Source organism: Pongo abelii, chromosome 16, assembly GCF_028885655.2.
Source record: "Pongo abelii isolate AG06213 chromosome 16, NHGRI_mPonAbe1-v2.0_pri, whole genome shotgun sequence".
NCBI classification, from domain to species: domain Eukaryota; kingdom Metazoa; phylum Chordata; class Mammalia; order Primates; family Hominidae; genus Pongo; species Pongo abelii.
This window is the reverse complement of record NC_072001.2, coordinates 26,216,093-26,241,925: the sequence shown is the minus strand read 5'-3', so window position 1 is coordinate 26,241,925 and position 25,833 is coordinate 26,216,093. Positions and strand designations below refer to the sequence as shown.

General features: G+C 45.7%; 1 protein-coding gene across 3 annotated transcripts in view; it reads left to right on the top strand.

Annotated features, from left to right (window-relative positions):
• Positions 1-22,273, top strand: part of GABRA5 (gamma-aminobutyric acid type A receptor subunit alpha5) — an 83,293-nt gene extending 61,020 nt beyond the window's left edge. For all 3 annotated transcript variants that reach the window (XM_024232923.3, XM_024232922.3, XM_054531352.2), the window contains 4 exons: positions 10,317-10,460; positions 13,017-13,169; positions 16,312-16,523; positions 21,003-22,273. In XM_024232923.3, coding sequence (XP_024088691.1) covers positions 10,317-10,460; positions 13,017-13,169; positions 16,312-16,523; positions 21,003-21,302 — 809 coding nt within the window. In that variant the 3' untranslated portion in view covers positions 21,303-22,273. The remainder of the gene's footprint in view (positions 1-10,316; positions 10,461-13,016; positions 13,170-16,311; positions 16,524-21,002) is intronic.
• The last annotated feature ends 3,560 nt before the right edge of the window (positions 22,274-25,833 follow it).

Sequence of the window (25,833 nt, the reverse complement as noted above, 5' to 3'; positions counted from 1 at the left end):
GTGCCCGCCACCATGCCCAGCTAATTTTTTTTTTTTTTTGTATTTTTAGTAGAGTTGGGGTTTCACTATGTTGGGCAGCCTGGTCTTGAACTCCTGACCTCGTGATCCGCCCACCTCAGCCTCTCAAAGTGCTGGGATTACAGGTGTGCACCACTACGCCTGGCCTATCTGCTGCTATTAAGATTGATTTGATTTGCTTCAGAGGTTGATCATTCATTTGTATTTACTGTTAATATTATTATTATGATAATAAGAATGATTTTATTCATATGTCATGTATTGTGTGTATACTGTTGATCAAGAGCTAGAAGACTGTACACACTTCACCTTTCCTCAGTTATATGATTTCAGCTCAGCACATGATAATGTTAAGAGAAGAATTGCTATTCAACAAAGTTTTTTTCTTGTCTTTCATCTTTTAGATTTACTAAAAATAGATGCTTGGCCAACTTGTTCACTTATACTATTGGCATCTGAGCATGCAGAGGCTAAATGTGATAGTATAATGAGTTTCAAATTACTCAATTCAACAGTTCTCTGCTATTAGGAGACAAAGGAATGCAATATGTGTCATTATTCTAATGAGCCACATGCTCTAGTTTCTCTAATGCAGAACTGAATTAACAGACATTTCTGTTATTGCTATCTCTACTCTCAAGAATTTCAGCAAATCTTGAAATTAGTCTCAGCTTACAAAAGGATGTTTCTTGGTCCGTAAGGAAATTCCTTAAAGATAATGGCATGGTGTCCAGTTGGAAGCAAATATTTAAACACAAGACTATTTAGGAAAAAAATATATTTAGATTATGCCATTCATTTTATTTGTGGAGTGATTTATTAAATATTAGCTTAAGTCATGAGATGACATCTGGATTCACGAAAATATATACTAAATTAGAACTGGAAGCTTCTTTGGTAGTCATCCAGTGGAGAGAATTTCAGGAAATGAGGGGTGAATTTCACTGGAGCGAGCTACTATTCCATTCAGACACATGAATTATGCCTGCTGTTGCATTCATCATCCCCAGCTTCTAGTGACTCAGGATGAGCATGGATGATCTAGAACACAGGTTTCTGAGTGCCTCGTGTGAACGTGTTACAGTCTCAACAGTTGTAGAAACATACTGAAGTTTTAACTGTGTGGTGTCTGAATTTAGATTGTCTCAACAATCACGTTGATGCGTTAGTTACCCTTGGTTGTCACTGGAATCTGAATGTTTGTCTCCTCCCCAAATCACGTGTTGAAACCCAATCCCCAGTGTATTATGAAGTGGGGCCCTTACGAGGTGATTAGGATGTGAGGGTGGGGGGTCCTCCTGTGTGGGATTAGTGCTCTTATAAAAGAGGTCCCAGAGAGCTCTCCTGTCCCTTCTGCCATGTGAGGACAATGAGAAGGCACCCAAGCAGACTAAAACAATTACCATCTGAGAGATACTCTGAGTGTTGCTTTAGTCTGGTTTGGCTGTTATAACAGAATACCATAAACTGAGGGACTTAAAAACACCAGAAACTTATTTCTCACAGTTCTGGAGGCTGGGAAGTTTTGGATCAAGTTACCAGCAGTTTCAGTGTCTGGTGAGGGCTTGCTTTCTGGTTAAGACAGCACCATCTCACTGTGCCCTCACACGGTGGAAGGGGTGAGTGAATTCCCAGGGGCACCTTTTATAAGGGCATTAATCCCATTCATGAGGGCTCCATCCTCATAACCTAATCACCTCCAAACGCCCCACCTGCTAATGCCATCATCTTGGGGCTGAGGATTTCAACATATGAATTTTGAGGGGGACACAGTTGTTTAGTCTATCACATTCTTCCCCTGGACACCCAACATTCATGCTCTTCTCACATGGTTTCAGTCCAAAAGTCTAAAGCCCAAAGTCTTAGCTGAATATCACCTAAATCAGATGTGGGTGAGACCCAAGGTATGATTTATCTTTGGGCAGAATTCTTTTCAAGCTGTGAAACTGTGACCAAACAAGTTGTGTGCTTCCAAAATACAATGGGGGCAGGCACAGGATAGACATTCCCATTCCAAAAGGAAGAAATGAGAAGGAAGAAGGGAGTGAGAGGTGCAGAGAAAGTCCAGAACCCAGCGGGGCAAGTTCCATCAGACCTTAAAGCTTGAGATTAGCCCTCCTTGGCCCACGCTCTGCCCTGCAGACCCATGGGGAAAGAGGTCCCTATCTTCCAGTCACACTGGGGCAGCGGCTGTGTCCCAGCAGTTTTGCCAGGCAGGGATTGGGCCGCTTGACTTTGGGGATCCCCTGCCCCTGTAGCAGCTTGTGCCTGTGCCCCACAGCTCTCTGGGACTGGGGTCCTAATGGCTGTGCTTGGAAGCCTAGATGGAGGCCATTGCGCCCCCTCTGCTCTGTTGAGCGCAGCCCTCACCACACCAGGGCCCCCCAGAACCCCTGCTGGGGTGGTTGAGGAGTGTGGTGCTGGAGAGCAGGGAGCAGAGCCCAAGAGGTAAGGCAGTGCACATCAGGGCAGGGCAGGGCGCCTCCCTGTCCTGCAGGTAGCAGCATCCCTCCTTTGCATTCTCCCATTGTCTTGCACAGCAGCTCTTAGCTTCTGTTGGGATGGCTGACTAATGAATGTCTTTATTAAATGGTCCTTTGGCCACACCCACCCCTGGTATTCTCTCCCAAACAGGCTTTCTCATTCCTTTCAAAATAGATAGGTTGAACATTTCCCAAATCTTTAAATTCTGCTTTCTTCTTCTTCTTCTTCTCCTTCTTCTTCTTCTTCTTCTTCTTCTTCCTCTTCCTCCTCCTCTTCTTCTTCTTCTTCTTCTTCTTCTTCTTCTTCTTCTTCTTTCTTCTTTCTTCTTTCTTCTTTCTTCTTTCTTCTTTCTTCTTCTTTCTTCTTCTTCTTCTTCTTCTTCTTCTTCGAGACGGAGTTTCACTCTTGTCACTCAGGCTGGAGTGCAATGGCACCATCACTGCAACCTCCGCCTCCCGGGTTCAAGCGATTCTCCTGCTTCAGCCTCCCGAGTAGCTGGGATTACAGGTGCCCGCCACTATGCCTGGCTAATTTTTGTAGTTTTAGTAGAGGCGGGGTTTCACCATATTGGCCAGGCTGGTCACAAACTCCTCAGGTGACCTGCCTGCCTCAGCCTCGCAAAGTGCTGGGATTACAGGCGTGAGCCACCATACCCGGCCCGGCCTGCTTCCTTCTTAACTAACAATTCCATCTTTAAGTCATTTCCCTCTTCTCCCATTTTACAATAAGCTATTAGAGAAACAGGTCACTTCAACACTTTGTTTAGCATATTTCCTCAGCCAATATTCAACTCCATTACTCCTAGTTCCATCTTCCACAAAAACTATGACTATAACACGAACATGGTTCAGTCAAGCTCCTTGCCACTTGGAAACAAGGATCACCTGTCCTCCAGTTTCCAATAACATGTTCCTCATTTTTTGTCTGAGACCTCATTGGAATGACCTTTACTGTCCATATTCCAACCAACATTCTGCTCAAGATTGCTTAGATATTCTCTAAGAAAATGGAGACTTTCTCTACAACTCTCCTCTTTTCTTTCTGGGCCCTCACCAGAGTTGCTTTAAATAGTCCATTCATGAAAAGGTAGGCTTCTTCTAGCACACATCTCTTCCAGCCTCTACCCATAAACTGGTCCCAAAGCCACTTCCACATTTCAAGGTATTTGTTATAGCAGCACCCCACTCTTGGTGCCAATTTCTTTCTTTTTTTTCTTTCTTTCTCTTCTTTTCTTTTTCTTTCTTTTCTTTTCTTTTCTTTTTTTTTTTTTTTTGAGACAGTCTCACTCTGTTGCCCAGGCTGGAGTGCAGTAGCACAATCTTGGCTCACTACAACCTCCACCTCCCAGGTTCAAGCAATTCTCCTGCCTCAGCCTCCTGAGTAGCTGGGATTATAGGCGCCTGCCACAATGCCTGGCTAATTTTTGTATTTTTTTGGTAGAGACGGGGTTTCACCATGTTGGCCAGGCCGGCCTTGAACTCCTGACCTCAAGTGATCCACCCGCCTCGGCCTCCCAAAGTGCTGGGATTACAAGCGCAAGCCACCGCGCCCGGCCGCCAATTTCTATCTGGGTTCATTCAGGCTGCTATAACAGAATACCAAATATTGGGTAGCTCATATATAACAGGAATGTATTTCTCACAGTTCTGCAGGGTGGGAAGTTCAAGACCAAGGTGCTGGCAGATTTGATGTCTGGTCAGGGTCTGCTTCCTGGTTCACAGACAGCCATGTTCTCATTGTGCCCTCACACGGTGGTAGGAGCGAGGGGTCTCTCTGAGACCTCTTTTATGAGGCCTCCCCCATCACGACCTAATCGCCCCCCAAAGGCTCTTACAACCAATCCCATTTAGGATTAGATTTTAACATAAGAATTTTGTGAAAGACACAAACTTTCAGTCTATAGCAGGTGTGTTAAGCATTCAGCACTCAGCTAGGTGCAGTGAGGAACACAGAAGCATGAACCATGGTCTGTTTCCAAGGAGCTCATTATGGGCACTTTTGGAAAATTGGGTGAAATGCCTTTGTGCAGTTGAAACCATCTGGAATTCATAGATGGGAATATTTATTATGAGGACCATGCTTTGAGCTGAATCTGGTAGGATTTGAATAGAAAGAGGTATAATGGAAAACAGAACAAAACACAAATGACCACCAATCAGTTGTCAAGATATTGAAACAAAGGAGAAGACTCATCTGGGGAAGTGACAGGGTAGCATTACCACTCAAACAGGAAGGGTCTTAAATATGAAAGAGTCAAAGTAGCAGGCAGGATATGCAGAAAATTGAGAGTTGGCCCCTCCCTTACACCTTATACAAAAATCAAATCAAGACGGATTAAAGACTTAAATGTCAAACCCAAAACTATAAAAACCCTAGAAGAAAATATAGGCAATGCTATTCACGATATAGGCATGGGCAAAGATTTTATGACAAAAATGTCAAAAGCAGTTTCAAAAAATGCAAAAATTGACAAATGGGATCTAATTAAACTAAAGAGCTTCTGCACAGCAAAAGACACTATCATCAGTGTGAACAGACAACCTACAGAATGAGAGAACATTTTTGCAAGCTATCCTCTGACAATTGTCTAATATCCAGAATCTACAAGGAACTTAAACAAATTTACAAGAAAAAAACAACCCCATTAAAAAGTGGGCAAAGGACATGAACGGACAATTCTCAAAAGAAGACATTTATGCAGCCAACAAACATGAAAAAAAGCTCAGCGTCACTGATCATTAGTGAAATGCAAATCAAAACCACAATGAGATACCATCTCACACCAGTCAGAATGGTGATTATTACAAAGTCAAGAAACAACAGATGCTGGCGAGACTGTGGAGAAATAGGAACGATTTTACACTGTTGGTGGGAAAGTAAATTAGTTCAACCATTGTGAAAGACAGCGTGGTGATTCCTCAAAGACCTAGAACCAGAAATACCATTTGACCCAGCAATCCCATAACTGGGTATATACAAAGGAATATAAATCATTATTCTATTATAAAGATACATGCACACATATGTTCATTGCACCATTCACAACAGCAAAGACATGGAATCAACCCAAATGCCCATCAATGATAGACTGGATAAGGAAAACGTGGTACATATACACCATGGAATACTGTGCAGCCATAAAAAGGAACAAGATCATGTCCTTTGCTGAAGCCATCATCCTCAGCAAACTAACACAGGAACAGAAAATTAAACACTGCATGTTCTCACTTACAAGTGGGAGCTAGAACAATGAGAACAGATGGACACAGGGTGGGGAATAACACACACTGAGGCCTGTGGCGGGGTACTGGGGGGAGGGAGAGCATCAGGAAAAATAGCTAATGAATGCTGGGCTTAATACCTAGGTGATGGGTTGATAGATGCAGCAAACCACCATGGCACACGTTTGCCTATGTAACAAACAGGCACATCCTGCACATGTATCCCGGAACTTAAAAAAAAAACAAACTAGCAGGCAGTGTGAGTGATGTTTGTTGAGCAGACGAAGAATATGCAAAAATCACTATTTGTGGAGCTGAAACCAAAAGCTGGGAATTCCCATGAAGTCGTTAGAAGTGAGGGAGCAGAGAGCAGCGTGGTGGCCAGATATGAAAAATGGATGTAGAGGGGAAAAGAGGGACGTAATTCAAAGACAGCCACTCCATTTTAAGACCAGATGACTTGGGAAATACTGTTTTCCATGAGGAAACTGGAAATAATTGGAAGGAGCTGGTGAATTGAAGGTAAAAAAGCCAATCGGCGTATGAGGGAGGGGTAAGCAATTGTTACATGAGGGATTTCTTCCTAAACACTGCTGGCCTTCTGCCTTGCTTCTCACTGCTGTCTGCAGGGCAGACGGTCTTTTCTGCTGGGAGAGTGACAGTCCTTTTTCTTCTTTCCTGATCTGGGCCCATTAAGTTCATAAATAGTAACAGCATGGTCTCTGACTCTCTCCCTGTCAGACCAGTCATGGCCATAATCCTATGTGATTCTGCAAGGTTTTACTGTGGCACAGTGATGGGAGTGTATCTTCATTGGTACTTGGGCAGACGTGTTATCTGTTCATCCCCATTGGCTTATTCCTCTTACCTCCCATTTGATCTTGAGCAAGGGAAAGGGTATGGCCAAACCCCACTCGTGTCATTTTTACTGTCAAATTTAAAGCAGAGATATTGGGTGTCCAGTAGGCCATCAGAGATAACATGTCTTTATCTATTTGTGTTTTTCAAAGTTTTACCATTGATGTGTTGGGTGCTGACCTGGTGTTCAGCTCAGGAGACTGCAGATGGTCTCATTGGGGTGCTGTGACAAGGTCGTGTGCTGCTGTTACTCTGCTCATTCCCACCCAGGCTTTCAAAGAGAGGGGAGGCCAAGGCGGGTGTATCGCTTGAAGCCAGGACTTCAAGACCAGCCTGGCCAACATGGCAAAACCCCATCTATACAAAAATACAAAATTATCCAGGCATGGTGGCAGGTACCTGTAATCCCAGCTACTCAGGAGGCTGAGGTGGGAGAATCGCTTGAACCCGGGAAACAGAGATTGCAGTGAGCCAAGATCGTGCCACTGCACTCCAGCCTGGGCGATAGAAACGATAGAAAGAGAATGTCTAAAAAAAAAAAGAAAAAAAGAGAAAGAAACAATGGGAAGCCTAGAGATATGGGTTTAGATAACTCAAACCCTATACATTTTCAAATCCCAAAAATTCCAAGAACCTGTTACATTCTAATCTGCATTGTCACAAGCAGTGAAAACACAAAGTCACAGTTGCCGGAGCTTACCAGAGACTCACAAACAGAGTTTGCTTTGGACCAAGAATAAGAAAGTAAATTAAAGTAGAAAGACCTTTTCTGATTTGACACCAAGCAAAAATCATTCCCCACACAGTTATGGCCATTATAGCTGCTGTTGATGAAGTACCTACTGTGAGTCAGGTGCGTGCTAAGTACTCGACATTCACATATCCACTTTGTCATCAGTGAACTAGGAGATGGGGGTTATTTTCCCCAATCTACAGATGGGGAAATTGAGGCTGAGAGCTCAAAGAGGTTGCTCAAGGCCATCCTGGTAGTGAGTGTCAGGCCCATGCTGCCTTAGTTCCTTTGTAGTTATTCAGAAGACCCATGGTTTCTGAAATACCTTGAGAATTTGTGCCACTGCCACTTCCCACTCAGGATTTGCAAGGCTAGGAGAGGACAGGCAGGGTCAACCCAGGGGAAGAAGCCTCAAGGAAAACGGTGATGAATTTCCAAGCCCGATGCGAGTGAAAATGTTTCAGACCTTCTTGCCTGGCTCTGCTGATGTGTGGTCAGAAGAGGGTGAGCTTTATGTTTTCCAGAGCTCTAAATCATGACAAATGCTGGCACTGCAACCCTGATTGCCTCATTTACTCTTGTCCCGGCAAAAAGATTGAACGCCACATTGCTGACACAGAGAAGGAATTTAGTGTTGGTTGCTGAACAGTGGAGCTGAAATGGACACAAGGGGTCATTTATTCCCACCCTTCATGTGATGAGGAGAGCAGAACTTGGTGATGTCTCCCTGACGCTCTGCAACCACATTGTCTCTTGCTGCTGTCATTATTAATGCTATTAACATCGTCAATATCAATAGGTCATTTAATATTCACTAGTAGTTTGAAAAACAGGATCATGTGAATTATGTCACTCAGTGATTCTAGGTATCTTTCAGCCTTACAATGATTATTTCATTGGATTCTTACTGTAAGGTAAGGATTATCATCCAACCTCTGCCCCCTAACCATGGAGAAAGGGGCTCACGGGACTTGCACCCAGCGAGGCCTCAGGTCAGGCTGGCCTTGGCCCCAGCTGGCCTCCCCACAGCTCTCCCTGCTGGCAGTGCTCAGGCACGTGCCCCTGGTCCCCGGTTAGTATGCCACTTGGCCTCGAGTCCAGGAGGAGCCATCAGTGACTGTGCCGTCCCCAGTCCGATTGAGGAAAGTGATGGTTGGGCCACAGCCTCCACACTCCACGAATCCCATCGAGTCTCATGTCCTCAGTTGGCCTCCCTCCAGGCCTTTGCAGGAGGCCTCTCCACCCTCAGACCTCTATAAGTCCCAGAGGACCCGTATGTCCTCCTCCCTGCATCTCTCCTTCTCTTCCCCTCCCTGCTTCCCTTTCATCCTCGAGCAGATTTGGCACTGAGTTGTTAGCTCCTCATTGGCTGATGAGGGCAGTATTGTTTCCTGTGCTCTGCACACTGTTTAGATGAATGTTTGTGTTCTCAGATGGCCCCTGAAATGGCTTGGCTCTGTGGACCCACCCAAATCTCAACTTGGATTATAATAATCCCTACATGTCAAGGGCGGGACTAGTAGAGGTAATTGGATTATGGGGGCAATTCCCCCATGCTCTTCTCGTAATAGTGAGTGAGTCTTTTTTTTTTTTTTTGAGACGGAGGCTTGCTCTGTCGCCCAGGCTGGAGTGCAGTGGCGCTATCTCGGCTCACTGCAAGCTCCGCCTCCCGGGTTCACGCCATTCTCCTGCCTCAGCCTCCCGAGTAGCTGGGACTGCCAGCGCCTGCCACCACGCCCAGCTAATTTTTTCTATTTTTAGTACAGACGGGGTTTCACTGTGTTAGCTAGGATGGTCTCAATCTCCTGACCTCGTGATCCGCCTGCCTCGGCCTCCCAAAGTGCTGGGATTACAGGCGTGAGCCACCACGCCCAGCTGAGTCTTACAAGATCTGATGGTTTTACAAGCATCTGGCATTTCCCCTGCTTGCACTCATTCTCTCTCCTGCCACCCTATGAAGAGGTGCCTTCTACCATGATTGTAAGTTTCCTGAGGCCTCCCCAGCCATGCAGAACTGTGAGTCAATTATACCTCTTTTCTTGATAAATTACCTAGTCTTGGGTATTTCTTCATAGCAGTGTGACAACAGACTAATACAGTCCCTGACTCCCAGAACTGCCCTAAGCTTTGGGCTCCTTTGCAAGCTTCCAGATTCATATATTCCAGCCTAGTCACATCTTTTAGAGGTTGCCCACTCTCCTCGGCTTATGGCCCCCCTTACCCCATCCTCAAGCCAGCAGTGGTGAGTGGAGCCCTTTTGTCATGCTTCTAATCTCTCTGATTAGGGAAGTTCTCTGTTTTTAAGGAGGCAAGTGATTAGATTGTGCCCCCTGGGAAAATCATATATAATCTTCTGATATTAAGTTCCAGAACCTGAATTCCATGTGCAACAGTGTCTTTTGCCAAGTAAGGTACCATATTCACAGGTGTGACACCAGGGGTGCAGGTCCCGCTTGCCACACCACCTTCACACCCAGGATGGCGTGGATAGCAGGTGCCTGTTGCATAGTGGAAGGGTTGGAGTAGGGAATGCGGCCGGGCGCTGCTTCACGTGCTCTGTGCTTATAAATCTCGATGTAGGTCATGCAGTCATAGCCAGAGCCCTCAGACATGGTTGCTGTTTTTATCCCATTCTATGATGAAGGGACTGAGGCACAGAGAATAAGTGACCTGACAAAGTCACAGAGCTGGAGGGACTCAGGCACTCTGGTCTCAGAGCCCATGTTCTCGACTGTTGCACCATTGTGCACTCTGCAGAGAAACAAACACGTACCAAGAAGTGCCAGACAGCAGCCTGGCACCCAGGCCTTTAGACATGGGAAGAAGCTGAACTGCAGTGGCGTCTGCCCTGGTCCAGCCACCCTATGCATTCTTTAGGTCATGGAACCTTGACTTTTCAAACGTTCTCATCCTCTCTCTTGCTACTTTAGTAAAAGCTTCTGTGTTTTCCAGGCTGGGAATGATTTCATGTTTATGTCACTTTCTGCCCCCTCCTCATACAGATGCCTACCCTAATTCTGAAGTCGTCTACGTCTGGACCAACGGCTCCACCAAGTCGGTGGTGGTGGCGGAAGATGGCTCCAGACTGAACCAGTACCACCTGATGGGGCAGACGGTGGGCACTGAGAACATCAGCACCAGCACAGGTGAGGGCTCGGCATGCGCTGTGCTCCCAGGCGCACTCAGGACACCACACCCTCGGAGAGCTCGCTGCTCCCAGCACCCCTCTGCAGGGGCCACGCGGGAGGCCGCACAGCAGCCAAGCACACCCTGTCCTGGCCAGCTGTGCTCTCCATGGGCCACAGCTGTATGAGAGTCCTCCCAGCCCGCCCCTCCCTGCAGCTGCACACAGAGGCACCAGCTGTGGCCGGCGGTTGCAGTGGACCTGCTTATATAACACCCCCCTAAGCAGGAAAGGTAGACAGCTTCCTACAAATACCCTCAGTTACTTGCTCCTCCACCTCCTGCTTTAAACGGTGCAGAGATTTCCCTGGAGTTGAAGTTGGGAAAGCACAACCAGGCAGCCTACAGAGAAGAGCTGAAATGTACAAGAAGGAAGCAGATGCTCTCAATGCCAAGTGCCCTGGGCTGGCCTGAACCCTGCAGGGCCAATATAGCCCCATCCCAGCCTGGCTTCCCTTGACACAAAGTTGGTGGGGAGACCAAAGAAACAGAATGCATTCCATCTGCAGAGCCTGCAAGTTATGTGGCCAGATGTCTCCAGGACAGGAGGTCACCAGGGGTGCTGTGAGCAAAGGAGGGGGTTTTGAGCTCCAAAGAGCCTCTGCAGCCTTGGAGAAAAGCCTAAAGGGAGGGAAGGAGCCCTGAAGGCAGAATGAGCTCTAAGCCCCAGAGGATATTTTCAGGGGAGCGCTCTGTCAGCATAGCTGATTGTCAGCACCCCTACCCTTGCAGCTGGCTGAGCACACAGGCCATTTAGTGCATAGCCTGTTCTGCGTGCACACACACGCAGTCAGCACCCTGTTGACACACGGGCCTGCGCGCTGGGCATCCCTGGGGGATATGAGAGTCTGGGAGGATGGCTTCACCATTTGGTTACCATGCTAAAGGGAAAGGCAGAGGGAACCGGCCGGTTTTATGCAAACCAGTGGAAAGTAGTGCAGCAGGAGTTTGGTGTAAGCAATTGCGATGCTGAGGGAGGATGCTCCAGTTTGGAGCTGTTTCATGTAGTTCTTTAAATATTAATAACTGGGATTTCTACTCCTATTTGCATTCTACAATCTTTTAAAACAAACACTACCGAATTTTCCTCCCCTCAACTGAAAAATAAAACAAAATGAAAAGAACTACCACCAAAAGAATTAGAAGTAGGACAGTAATTTCAAGCCCTACTATAAAACAGAATGCCATTTCACTTCTTCAAGTGCTAAGGAGACAAAGACTTGGATCACCAGTAGAGATCCAGTCCTTGCTACCAACATACCCTCTGCCTCTTCTTTGCCCATTTCTCGGCTCTGCTCCCTCACCTGCTGCGGACTATGGGGAAAGTGCATCTTTGCACTGCGGGCCTGTCAAGGCACTGCTGAGATTGTTGGCTCCTCTTGTGTTAGAGGGCAGATTTTTGCCACATGTGATTGCTATGGTTCCTTCGTCTCCGACATATGCCATGTTTTGAGTTGGCACTCAGTGAAGCATCCACAGTGGGCCTTGCTGAGCTGTGGGCTTCCATCCCAACAGTAAGCACTGCAACTGTGCTGTCAGACTCTAATGTCCCAACACACAGTCCCTGCAGCAGCAGACCACTACTCTGACAGACCGGGGCCTGTGCTGATGGAGCCCCCAAAGCCTATTCTCCCCACGTTCACAGTGCATCCCAGCTCTCCGGCCACACCATCCACTGCTCGCAATTCAGCCAAAGTTTTTTGAATTGCTCTTCCTCCACCCCTCAAAGAACACTTCCCATCTCCCCAAGGTGAGGCAAATCCAGGTAGCAAGAAGATGGGCCCAGCAGGCCTCACACTCCCTGACCACAGCCCCCAACCTCAGCTCCTTACCAGTTTACCATGAGGACGGCATCGTTCTCAGCAATGAATGGGAGGTCTCCTCGTGCCTCCGACACAGTCAGGCAAATCCAGAGAAGGCACTGGGGCATCACCAACGAAATGCCCCTGATTTCAGAGAACAGGCGACACCTCTCTGGTAGGTGGCAGAAGGGATGAGCTGCCAGGACCCAGGGCCTCCTGAGCTGCTGCATCTCACCCTGCACCTGCGACACAGCCAGCACAGGGCCTGCTGCTGGTGGGAGTGGTCGTCTCACCTCCCGGAGCCTCTAGGCTGGAAACAGGAAGGACTCTGTCCACCCTCTGCAGGGCTCTGTGAAATCCTGAGTTACATCTGGGGAGGCTAAATCCTGAAATCCTAATTGCGGAAGCAGGCGAGGGAGTGGGGGGAGAGAGGCACAGATTGTGACCGGAGATTAGTAAAACACACAAATCTGATTTTCCCCAGGAAGAGCATCCGTCATCAAAGGCTCTTCAGAGACCAGGGGTCATAAGACTTACTTATAAAATGACCGATAAGAAATTCATGCATCCTCCTGTGTCCTCTCCTTAACCCAGATCATACAAATGAATGCTTGTCCAACCCGACAGGGGAGTGGAAGGGAGGCTCCTGGTGAACTCCTTGGATGCAGCAAGCAGAGACTCTAGGGGACTGATGTGCAGTCATTTGCTTATTTGCAGGCGAATACACAATCATGACAGCTCACTTCCACCTGAAAAGGAAGATTGGCTACTTTGTCATCCAGACCTACCTTCCCTGCATAATGACCGTGATCTTATCACAGGTGTCCTTTTGGCTGAACCGGGAATCAGTCCCAGCCAGGACAGTTTTTGGTGAGTGTCCCCAAGCCAGGCCTGGACACTGGTGTTTTGCGACTGACCCTAACCACCCCGAAGCAACAGCAACAACCTCCACGAAACTTCTAGTGCTGCATTTTTGTTGTGTGACCTGGAAAACAAATTGACCAATTAATTAATAATTTAATGTTAAGGATTAGCGTTTAGGATTTCTCTCCAAAGAAGGGTTTAAGGAATATCACATGGTCTATTTGATAGCTATTTCCTTGTTGAAAAGCCTTTTTGTGTGGTTTGACATTGCCAGCATTTATCTGTTTTATGTTAGATTTTGCTATGCAGGTTGAGCCTTCCTTATCCCAAATGCTTGGGACCAGAAGTGTTTCGGATATCAGATTTTTTTAAATTTTGGAAGAATTGCATGATACCAGTTGAGCATCCCTAATCTGAAAATCCGAAATGAGCTCCACAGAGCATTTTCTTTGAGCATTACGTCGGTGCCCAAAAAGTTTTGGATTTTGTAGCATTTCAGGTTTCAGATTTTTAAAATAGGGATACTCAGTCTGTAGTATTTTTGGTTCTCACCAAGTATGACTTTGTAAGTTATCGGGCAGTTTTCTTTGAAACGTGCATGACACTTTAAAATTAACCACCAAATAACAATCAATGAGATACAATAGTAATAAATTAAATATATATACCTGATAAGAATCTAGAGCAGCATCATTTTACATCCCTAAGACATAAACTAAATTGGGAGAGCTCTAACTCAGGAGGTACCTCGGCCCAGCAGGCACAGTTGAGCGTCTGAGTCTTAATTACCTCGAAGCTCAGCTTCCTCAGATTCAGGAAAACACTAAAGGCAGTTTTGCCAGTCAGTTGTGATCCTGGATGCTCACATCTTTGTAAATTGTAAAGTACGATTCACACATCAGCATTTGCTATTGCAGTTTCCTTTCCAAAGCAGGAAAATGTTAGCGTGCATTTTATCTTAATGCTCCCCCAGGGTGTAGGCTGACCAAGAACTCAGGGAGTTCAGGAGTGAGTGGCACAGGGGTGCTCCCGTCTGATCATCACTCTGCCTCCAGCCAAGAGTCCAGCTTCACTTACCAAGCCTGAGCGAGCGTCAGGATTATTTCAGGAAGGTGTGGAGGTTGGCTGGTGACCAGGCAGTGCTCCCCAAGTTAATGTGCCTGATGAACTCTTTAGGGGAAATTTAGCTGGTAGGCAGAAAAAAAGCTGGGAGGGTATCGTCTGTTATTGTAGGGTTTTTTGGCGGGGAGTGGAGGGAGATTCCCAATGCATGTTAAGATATTAAAGGCCCAAGAAGAAGACTCAAGAGGCTTGCTTAAGATCATGCATAGAACACTTCCCCCGCAACACAGTGATTAACTGGATTTCTAAAAAAAAAAAAAATCAAAGATCTCTATTGATTCCTTTGGAAGTGTTGATTTCATGCAGGGAATGATGTTCACGGAGTACTTGTAGAGCTGTGAAGGATGGCATTGAATGAAACTCCAGCCATACTACGTGTCCTTGGTGCTGTGCTGGTCTCCTGGGACTGCCGTAACCAAGTCCCACACACTGGGGACTTAAACAGCAGAAATGTATCATCTCACACTTCTGGAGGCTGGAAGGCTGGGATCAGTTGGCAGGACTGGCTCCTCCTGTGACCTGCAAAGGAAGGATCTGTTCCCGGCCTGTCTCCTGGCCTCTGGTAGCTCTTTAGCTCATGGCAGCATCACTCTAGCCCTCACACGGCATGCTCCCCGTGTGCATGTCTGTCTCCAAGGTTCCCCATTTTATAAGGGCATCAGTCATAGCAGATGAGGGCCCACCCCAGTGACCTCATTTTAACTTAATTACTTCTTTAAATACTGTATTTCCAAATAAGGCCGTAATCTAGAGTACTGGAGGTTAGGACTTCAACATATGAATTTTGCAGGCCCACATTTTGACCAATAGCAGGTGTGTTACACCCCCATCGCCCACACAGGTGCACGCTTATGCAGAAGGCAGGGCTAGCAGGTGGAAGCTATGTGAACTGCAAGAGTCCAGCAGGCCTGGCTCCCAGTGTGGGTAGTCTCATCTCCTTGCTGGCGAGCTTGGGCACCTTGCTAAATACTTTTAAACCTTCAGGCTCCCCCACCTGCCAAACAGGGATACTGACACCCATCCAGAATGCAGCTTAGATGAGAGTCTGACACTCAGTGGACCCAGTAGCTGGTGCATAATCTGCCAGTCCTAAGGAATGTCCCCTTCCAGGGATCCAGCCTGGCTGTGTGGTCACTGCAGAGTTTTCCTAGTGGCCACAGGCACCAGGCACAGCAGGCTCCAAGGGATACTGTTCCCTCTTTGAGGGAGTGACATGCCCAGACCCAGATTTAGATATGGTGCGTCTGTTGCTCTCTGGCTCTTACAAGTCTGTAGTCGGGTGAAAGTCTATCTCACCTGTTTGCAGGGAGCCCTCTACTTCTAGTTGCATAGTAAATCACTGGGAGGCACCTACTGGCTGCGGTGTGAATGTGACTGTCATTCTGCCTTGGATCTTGCCTTAGTGCTGCAGAAACGCATCACTCGCTCTACATGTCTTTGTCGAGCACTGGCTGTTTGCCTGGCTTTGTTCATGGCAGTGGGAGCCAAAATCAGACCTGAATCCCTGCCCTTCTCAGTTCACATTCTAAAGGGAAGGGACAATCAAGACACAGAACATCAGCAATCATCTATCTAAGTGCTGTGAATGTGCTAGATGTTAGCAAAACAGTAGAGGAAGGCTCAGGCTGGGATTAAAATCACCAGTCCCTTGGGAGGCCGAGGTGGGTGGATCGCATGAGGCTAGGAATTCGAGACCAGCCTGGCCAACATGGCAAAACCTCGTCTCTATTAAAAATACAAAAATCAGCCAGGTTTGGTGATACCTGCCTGTAATCCCAGCTACTCAGGCAGCTGAGGCACAAGAATCACTTGAACCAGGGAGGCAGAACTTGCAGTGAGCCGAGATCATGCCACTGCACTCCAGCCTGGGCGACAGAGCAAGACTCTGTCTCAAAAAAATAAAAATAAAAATAAAAATCACTAGTCCCCTTTGTGTCTATCATTTTGGGCGTGTTGTACTGGGGTCCTGGGTGCCAGCACTGACCCCTGTTTCCATTTTTCACTCTGCCCTGCCTGACCCCCGCAGGGGTCACCACGGTGCTCACCATGACGACCCTCAGCATCAGCGCCAGGAACTCTCTGCCCAAAGTGGCCTACGCCACCGCCATGGACTGGTTCATAGCCGTGTGCTATGCCTTCGTCTTCTCGGCGCTGATAGAGTTTGCCACGGTCAATTACTTTACCAAGAGAGGCTGGGCCTGGGATGGCAAAAAAGCCTTGGAAGCAGCCAAGATCAAGGTACTGACTGTTTCTCCTCCCTTCTTCCAGGTCCCCTTGACAGAGAAAGTGTGCCTGATTCTATCCAAACATGAGACAAGGTGCTGCTCCTTCCTACCCGCCAGCCCCTAAATGCTCCTTCCCTTATATTCAAGGTCCTTACCAAGTCTTACTGACAACAGGTCCAATTTCACTCCAGCAAAAGGCAATGGGATGTGAATGGCTTGGGCCTATTTATATTCAAGCCTATTATTTTGGCAGAAGTAACTCCTGCATCTTGAGGGACGACTTGTCTGGTTTTAGTTGTGGAATCTGTTCTTCCGCTCGTTTTATCTCATTTCACCATGCAGGGTGCCCTCTTCAGGCGGCCCTCAGGTCGAGAAGGGGGCACCAATATAATGGAAGGAGTTCCTCAGCAAAGCACACCCAAGCCCCACTGAGTGCATAATTTAACCCCCTTACACCAGGAACATAAATTGTTGTGAAAGCATTACTCTGTTCAAAGCAAAGAACCACCAAGTATTTAAAGGATGATTTATGCCCAAATCTTAAGAACGTTTGAAGAAAAAATGTTATTCCAAGCTGCACTGTTTCCTTGGGGAGATAAGAATAACATTCATGGACAGTAAATAAAGCAGCATGTGGTAAACTGCTAATTTCACCACACAGAAAACAAACACACAAATCTCTGTATGGAAAGAACAGGAGGTCAGAGCCATCAGGGCGACCTGAAAGTAAAACTTCATCTGTCCTTTGGAAAATCAGCATGAAGGGAATCCTGGAAGGCGTTAGAGAGGCCTCGAAGTGTAAGTCCGACCTCCCAGCCAGGGGCCACAAGCAAGTTACAGCAGAGCAGGAGGCCCTGGTTCCACTGGGAGACCTGCTTCCATCCCATCCACAGCCCTGTGCTTGCTGTGAGGGTTTGACTCTGCTGTCAGGAGTTCTGGCCTGACCTCACCCACTGGGCCTTCACTATTTCCAAGTGCTGGAGGCCCCACTTCCAAGCCTAGCTCCCGGGTTGGAGGAAGGCCTGGCAGGACCCATTCTGGGTGCTCTCACGCAGGGAGGAAAGGGGAAACCGGAGGAAGGGCCTCGGGCATGGGTATGCTTTGAGGGCTGAGAGGAGGGACAGGAGTGATCTGACTGCACTGGGTGATAGGGACTGGGGGGCTGGGAGCAGGCTGTTCTCAGAGGATAGAGGTTCTTGGCCGACATGTTTGAACTTGTTCCTGCAGACCAGGGGTCCAGAGAAGGTGCTGTGCAGGGAGGAACGAGAATGGAGTCTGGGGAGACGGGGCTTCCCAACACCCTGCACTGTGTTGCCGGAAGGTGCTTGTTTGTCACCTGCCTGGGACATAGATGGTGCATGATGGATAGTGGGCTGGAGCCTGGTCTGAGGTCAGGGAGGAGCCGGAAGTCCCCAGCAGTCACTGAGGTTGTCGGGCTCATGCCTGTGAGTCTAGGAGGAACGTGAGCCCCCGGGTGAATGGAGAGAGCACACCTGTGGCTGGGTGTTCTTGTTGGGTGTCGCCATCACTGTCAATCACCATGTCCGCTCTGCCTCCTGTGGCGGCTGATCTAATCACCATAGATCTGAATTCTGAATGGAGGGTTGGAGGGAGGAGAGAGGATGAAAGTGACCTGCGTTGTCTAATCCGAGGAGATCAAGGGTCTTCTAGAATAAGCAGCGTGCCTCGGGCTGGCTTGTGGAATGTTAAGACTCGTTCCTGGGAAGGCAGTGGCACTGGGGGTTCCACCCCTGCTGCCAGGAAGGCTCTGCATGCTGGAAGCCATGGTGCATCTGCAGGCATGCAGGCTGCACACCCCGCGGTCAGACACTGGCCGCGAGCATGAATACCACAGCCTGGTATCAGCCTACTCGAGTAAACTGTTCCACGGAAGTAGAGAGGACTTTAAAAAAATAGACTGTGTTCACCATTGTTCCAAGTTGGGATCTCCAGAAGCAAATACTGGGTCAGAGTTTGGGGTGTAAGGCAGTTTTTAGGAGTGAATGTTTGGGAAAGGCAACAGGAGGCAGTGAGATTCAGAGAGGAAGAAATCGAACCATGATGCAGGCCCAGCAAAGCCCAGGCTAACCCGCTGGGGAGTGTGAGCAGATGCCCAGTGGAGCTGCCCCATGTCAGGGATGTGGCCAGGGCTTTAGACTCCTGCCTTGCTGCCCGCCAGATGTGTCTGATTTCCCCAGGAAGGGCCTGACTCTGGCCAGACAGCCCTCTGCAACTCAGGCTGCCAGAAGATCTGACACCTGGCCACACTGCCTGCAGCTGGGGAGCACGTCCTTCTGGCAAGGCGTATTCCGGGGCGCGTGTAAATCTCCACCACCAGCGCTGTGACTATGCTGAGTCCCAGGCGGGTGCTCCCTGCCACCTGCCCCCACCCCCGCTGCACATTCCTTCCCAGTAAAAACGCGCACCCTCAGGACAGAGCAGTATCTTCTGAAGGGCTTGCCCTTCACTTGGTTCTACCCAGAGATAGAACCATTCTAAGCAGTAACTCACATGTATGGGTTTCTTCTGGCAGATCTGCATGAGCTCTCAGTGATGGTGGGGAAGGCGGGGATGGCAAAACTGCTATCGCATTTCCGAGGTGTAGCCCGCCTCCCTCAAGCTCCCGCACGGTTTCCCCAGGGGGTCCTCATGCCCCTGCCCCTGGCCTGGTTTTGGTTCACCTGTTTCACCTGTTTCCCCTGAGTCGTGTTCCACGCTTGGCCTTTCTGCTTTTTATCTTTTCTTTATTCTTAATGGTTGACTTATTTTCTTTACTCTCTTGTGTTTTTCAAGTTTTAATTAATGAGACTATATTACTTTAGTAGTGGAACACAGGTTGTCTAACATTTTATTGTGCACATTTTTAAACATACACCAATGTTTAAAGAGGTTTACAGTGAAAACCTGTCTGCTGTTAACATTTACATATGCCTGTGTCCTCATCACCTGTCACCTCTCCCGCTATCTGTCCATCAATATGCCCATCCTCAATTTATGTTTCTTTTTTGCTACATTTCAAAATAAATTTCAGATGGCCATGCATTTCCCACTCCATATGTCAGCATGCATGTCATTATAACTAGAGTCCAATACTAGCTTACTGTTTTATTCCTTTGAAGCAAAATTTGTGGTGTGAAATGTACAAGTACTAATGGCACCTTTGCTGAGTGTGGACAAATATGTACATTGTGTGTAACTCAAATCCCTGCCACAGTAGAGGACATCACCAGCCTCCAGAAAGCTCACCATGTCTGTTCCCAGGCAGTGCTTGACCCCACCTCTCCAAACATATCCACTATTTTTATTTCTTCCACCATAATGTAACTTACCTGTTTAGAATTTTATATCCAAGAAAAAATCTTCACAAAAAATGTATACCAGAATGTTCATAGCTGCTTAATCCGTAAGAGTTAAGATTAGAAACAGTCCAGGTGTCCATCCATAGGAGAGTAAACAAACGGTGGCACATTCATGCAAAGGTACATCACTCAGCCATAAAAAGGAGGGGACAACTGATATACACAGCAATATGGGCGATTCTCAAAAGCCTTGTGCTGGGTGGAAGATACCTTCCCAAAGGAGTGCATTCCGTACCAAGATGTTTAATCACATCCTTTCCTCCTTCCCAGCAGGCCACATCTTAGGGCTTCCCTTATATCCACACACCGTATTCCCTCCTGCTGGCGCACTTGAAGGTAAAGAAGCGATGGCTGCCTTGCAGGGGGCAAGTCCTAATTCTGTTTATGCCAAGATCTTAAGAAATGCCAGACTTTATTTTTTTTCTTTTATTTCAGGTTCAGAGGTACATGTGCAGGTTTGTTGTATAGGTAACTCATGTCACGGGAGTTTGTTATACAGATCATTTTGTCACCCAGGTACTAAGCCTAGTAACTAATAGTTATTTTTCTGCTCCTCTTCCTCCTTCCACCTTCCACCCCAATGTCTGTTCCTCTCTTTGTGTTCATGAGTTCTCATCATTCAGCTTCCACTTGTAAGTAAGAACATGTGGTATTTGGTTTTCTGTTTCTGTGTTAGTTTGCTAAAGATAATGGCCTCCAGCTCCATCCGTGTTCCTGCAAAAGACAGGATCTCATTCTTTTTATCATTCTTTTTTATGGCTGCACCATTCCATGGTGTATATGTACCACACTTTCTTTATCCAATCTGTCATTGATGGGCATTTAGGTTGATTCCATGTCTTTGCTATTGTGAATAGTGTTGCAGTGAACATTCTCATGCATGTGTCTTTATGATAGAATGATCTGTATTCCTCTGGGAATATATCCAGTTATGGGATTGCCAGACTTTAATAGCAATCATAGCTCTCATGTGTGCCCTGTCTGCAGGCTACCTGGCGACATCAGTGGAGGAGGGCCCTCTCCCAGGCTAAACAGGTGTTTCTCTCTTTTGAGAGGTATACCTTTAGAACTCCAAGGTGAGCTGACCATTGCCTGCAAATGGCGTGTCCTTACATTCCTATTATATTTTGCAGAAAAAGCGTGAAGTCATACTAAATAAGTCAACAAATGCTTTTACAACTGGGAAGATGTCTCACCCCCCAAACATTCCGAAGGAACAGACCCCAGCAGGGACGTCGAATACAACCTCAGTCTCAGTAAAACCCTCCGAAGAGAAGACTTCTGAAAGCAAAAAGACTTACAACAGTATCAGCAAAATTGACAAAATGTCCCGAATCGTATTCCCAGTCTTGTTCGGCACTTTCAACTTAGTTTACTGGGCAACGTATTTGAATAGGGAGCCGGTGATAAAAGGAGCCGCCTCTCCAAAATAACCGGCCACACTCCCAAACTCCAAGACAGCCATACTTCCAGCAAAATGGTACCAAGGAGAGGTCTTGCTCACAGGGACTCTCCATATGTGAGCACTATCTTTCAGGAAATTTTTGCATGTTTAATAATATGTACAAATAATATTGCCTTGATGTTTCTATATGTAACTTCAGATGTTTCCAAGATGTCCCATTGATAAATCAAGCAAACAACTTTCTAGAAAAACAGGATATGATGACTGACACTCAGATGCCCAGTATCATACGTTGATAGTTTACAAACAAGATACGTATATTTTTAACTGCTTCAAGTGTTACCTAACAATGTTTTTTATACTTCAAATGTCATTTCATACAAATTTTCCCAGTGAATAAATATTTTAGGAAACTCTCCATGATTATTAGTTGACCAACTATATTGCGAGAAACAGAGATCATAAAGAGCACGTTTTTCATTGTGAGGAAACTTGGACATTTATGTACAAAATGAATTGCCTTTGATAATTCTTACTGTTCTGAAATTAGGAAAGTACTGCATGATCTTACACGAAGAAATAGAATAGGCAAACATTTATGCAGGCAGATTAATAACAGAAATACATCATACGTTAAATACACAAATAAAATATTTCCCTGAGGAAAAAAATTAACTGCTTAAATTTTTTGGGAGGAAAAAGAAACATTTCTTACCCCACCCCACACCACCCACTACCTGAACAATAGCCAAGAAAGGAAAGGAGATGTTAAAACAGTCTTTTGATGACGTTCTCAGCACTTGGCCCATGTGATTGCTGTCTCTGAAACACTGACCACCTCTCCCTGCAGCCAGCGTGTAGTGCTTCAGTGGTGAGAAATTGTAATTGAGTTATTTTCCATTTTATTTCCTTGTATGTATTTCATGACTGGACTTACTGCTCTGTCAGCTTTTGTATATGAATCTTAAATGTTCATTAAAAAATAAAAAATGAACTGATCTTGTGGACATATAGGATTCTTTTTTTAAAAAAATTTCATGTTTTGGTGGACTCATTTCCTGAAAGTGGTATAAATGGAACCCATCGAGAAATTGCTTGGGAACGAAGCAAAACAAAACAAAACGTTTACTTGGTGGCTTGTCTCTGGTCCAACCTAATTCCACAGAGTAGCACCTGGAGAGAAAACTTACTTAAACCACAGTGAGGGTAGACAGCTAAAAGCAGGTATAGCCCATCACAGATTTCTCAGTGGTGCAGTGCCGCTTGGGCCTCTACTTGATAGAGTCTTCTCTGAGTGTGTTTCAACGTGGGTGTTTGTTGTGGGCTACTTGGTTCTTTACATATGGGAAGATTTCATTATCTCCCCGCCCCACCCCACTTTTTTTTTGAGATAGGGTCTTGCTCTGTTGCCCAGACTGGTGTGCAGTGGCTCAATAATGGCTCACTGCAGCCTCAACCTCATAGGCTTAAAGCAATTCTCCCACCTCAGCCCCCTAAGTAGCTGGGGCTACAGGCATGCACCACCATGCCTGGCTAATTTTTAAATTTTTCATAGAGACAGGGGTCTCACTATATTGCCCAGGCTAGTCCTGAACTCCTGCGTTGCCCCTTCATTAACTGGTTTTAGGATCTCACAAATGGAAGGGTAAAGACCAGCAGAAAAGGTGCTCTTCCATGCGCACATGAGGAAGCATTTCCCTATTATAAATGATGATAATATTTGTATAATGAGAGTGTTTTCTATTATACCACAGCAAAAATCCCAGCCCCCCCCCAAAAAAAAAACCAAACTTAAGGCTCAGTAGAAGATCCTGTTTTCATATACTATATAGTTACATTCCTCTCCTATAGTCTGTAGAGTTTAGCTTTGTGCTGTGGTTTGGAGAAAAATATACTGTAAATTATGTCCAAATGGCTACATGCATAAACACCCTCTTTAAACATCTCAATCCATCGATAGGAGAGTAAGCAACAGGTGTCCTCACCACCTGTCACCTCTCCCTCTGTCTGTCCATCAATACACCCATCCTCAATCTATCCTTTTTTTTTTTTTTTTTGCTACATTTCAAAATAAATTTCAGATGGCAATGCATTTCCCACTCCATATGTCAGCATGCATGTCATTATAACTAGAGTCCAATACTAGCTTACTGTTTTATTCCTTTGAAGCAAAATTTGTAGTGTGAAATACACAAGTATTAACGGCACCTTTGCTGAGTGTGGACAAATATGTACATTGTGTGTGTAACTCAAATCCCCGCCACAGTTGAAAATGACGTCTTCCATATCAGGTGTCAGTAACTTTCTTGACAAGTTCTAGCCTTCATTACAGAAAACCTCCAATGAGCTCTGGTTTGAAGATATACCTACCACATTTACAAGCTGCTGAACCTTAATTCTGATGAAGATTTAGTGAAAAAGGTCACATTAGCTTTCTACTTTCTGATTTTGTATTGTAGGTATTTCAGCGTTTGTTATTTTTAATGAGAACATAATAAGAATCACCTTGGGGATAATGATAATAAGGCAAGAAATAAAAAGTTCTGAAAATAATTATAAATTACAGTACCCTACTTTTAGAGCAAAGATATTTAAATATATCTCTTTTGACATCACCACAAATAGAGAGACTATTCTAATATATTGTTAATCAGTATTGTGTACCTTCTCTGGAATCTAAAGACCTATCCAGGAACAGCCTTGACTAATGTTGGCCTAAAAGTATGTGTCTGTGTATAATAATTGGGTTCAAATGCCTCTGGAGTAACTATCAAACTTAAAATAGCACAGCAAACATCCTCTGTTGAAGATTGACAAGGAGGCTGTAAATCTTCTGACCTACTTGTCATGCTCATGTCTTAGAAATAATGCTTTATGTCTCTCATGGGACTGTGAAAAGAGAATAAATCTCGAGACCCCAAAATCACTAAAGCAAGGGAAAAGTGAAACTGGGAACTATCTCAGGCAAAGCTGCCTCCCATTTTATTCCTAAATAAGATAGCTACAAAGATAAGAAGCTACATACCTCCCTCACAATTTGCCCACAAGGAAGTTCCTTGTGGACAAAGGACAGGCAAAACTCAAAATCATCCCTCTGCTCATGTGAGACAAATGCATATCTGATTGCTTCCTTTACTGTTTCACTAAACCAGGCTGTCTACCTATGACCTGGAAGCCCTCTCCCCACTTCGAGTTGTCCCACCTTTCCGGACCAAACCAGTGTACATCTTACATATATTGATTGATGTCTCCTGTTTCCCAAACATGTATAAAACCAAGCTGTGCCCCAACCACCTTGGGCACATGTTGTCAGAACCTCCTGAGGCTGTGTCATGCGCGCATCCATAAACTTGGCAAAATAAACTTCCTAAATTGATGAAGACCTGTCTCAGTCAGACACTCTTGGTTTACAGGACAAATTATGAGAAGCAGGTACATTACATGAGTAACCTCTATTTTATAAACAGGGATACTGCAGCCCAAAGAGGTTAATCCATTGGCTCAGAATCATATCAAAAGTTAGGAGGACACGCAGGCCTAGATCTTAGTCCTCATAATTTCTAACCCAGGGCTCACAATACCATGCGATTGCTTCCAGATGGAAGTTGATTTAGAACAAAAATGTAACCTAAAATGGAAAATCTTGCTTCAAGCCCTGGTTGAGTGATTATCTATAAACAATGCCCTAGAGAAACTTTTTTTTTTTTTTTTTTTTTTGCACCGAAAACATGATCTTTAAGTTTGCCCCTTCTTATATAAAGAAGGGTGTGCTTTTGTGATCTTCAAAACCTCTCTTGATGGAATGGACCTGTGTTAGGGTAGCATTCCCCCCAACTACCCTTCAAGGAGAGAGAGAGAGAGAAAGAGAGAGAGAGAGAGAAGCACTGATTGACTAGAGCCAAGGATCTTGATGTGATTGCTCCTCCCAGAGCTCCCACCTGAATGATGATGTGACTGCCTTGGGAGGGATCTGCCTCGGGAGAAAGCATAACTGACTGTGACACTGAGTCTTCAATCAACATCATCCTTCGTTGTAAGAACTAACTTCAAATCAAAAAGAACCTTTTCTTTGGAAAATTGGAAATTCCACAGTTTACTCAGTGAAAACAGTATTTTAAATATTTAAAAATTAGTCTTAATGTCTTTTTACCATATACTAGCACATCTGGGACAATCAGTGCCCTGAGCAAACACGTTGAGCATTTGAATATGAATTACTCTGATCACTGAAATTACTTGCCAGGTTTGCGGTGATATAAGGTAATGATTTTGAAGTCTGCAAAAAGGTTCATTTCATCAAAGATTTACATGATTATCTGTTTGTCACTGTCATTTTCAATAGACTATCTCTACTCTAAATTCAAATGCTCTGTAGCCTGTTTTGAAATGAGTATGGGTTCTTTATGGAAACTTGTGATTTGAAAAATATTTACTATTCACAATTTCCCTAATATAAAAGTCTGAAGAGATATTTAAGGGGAAAAAAAAGTCTGAAGAAATGTTTACTTAACTTTTCTGAGTTCAGATTGAAAATCAGATAAACCAAGGATCAGGCACTC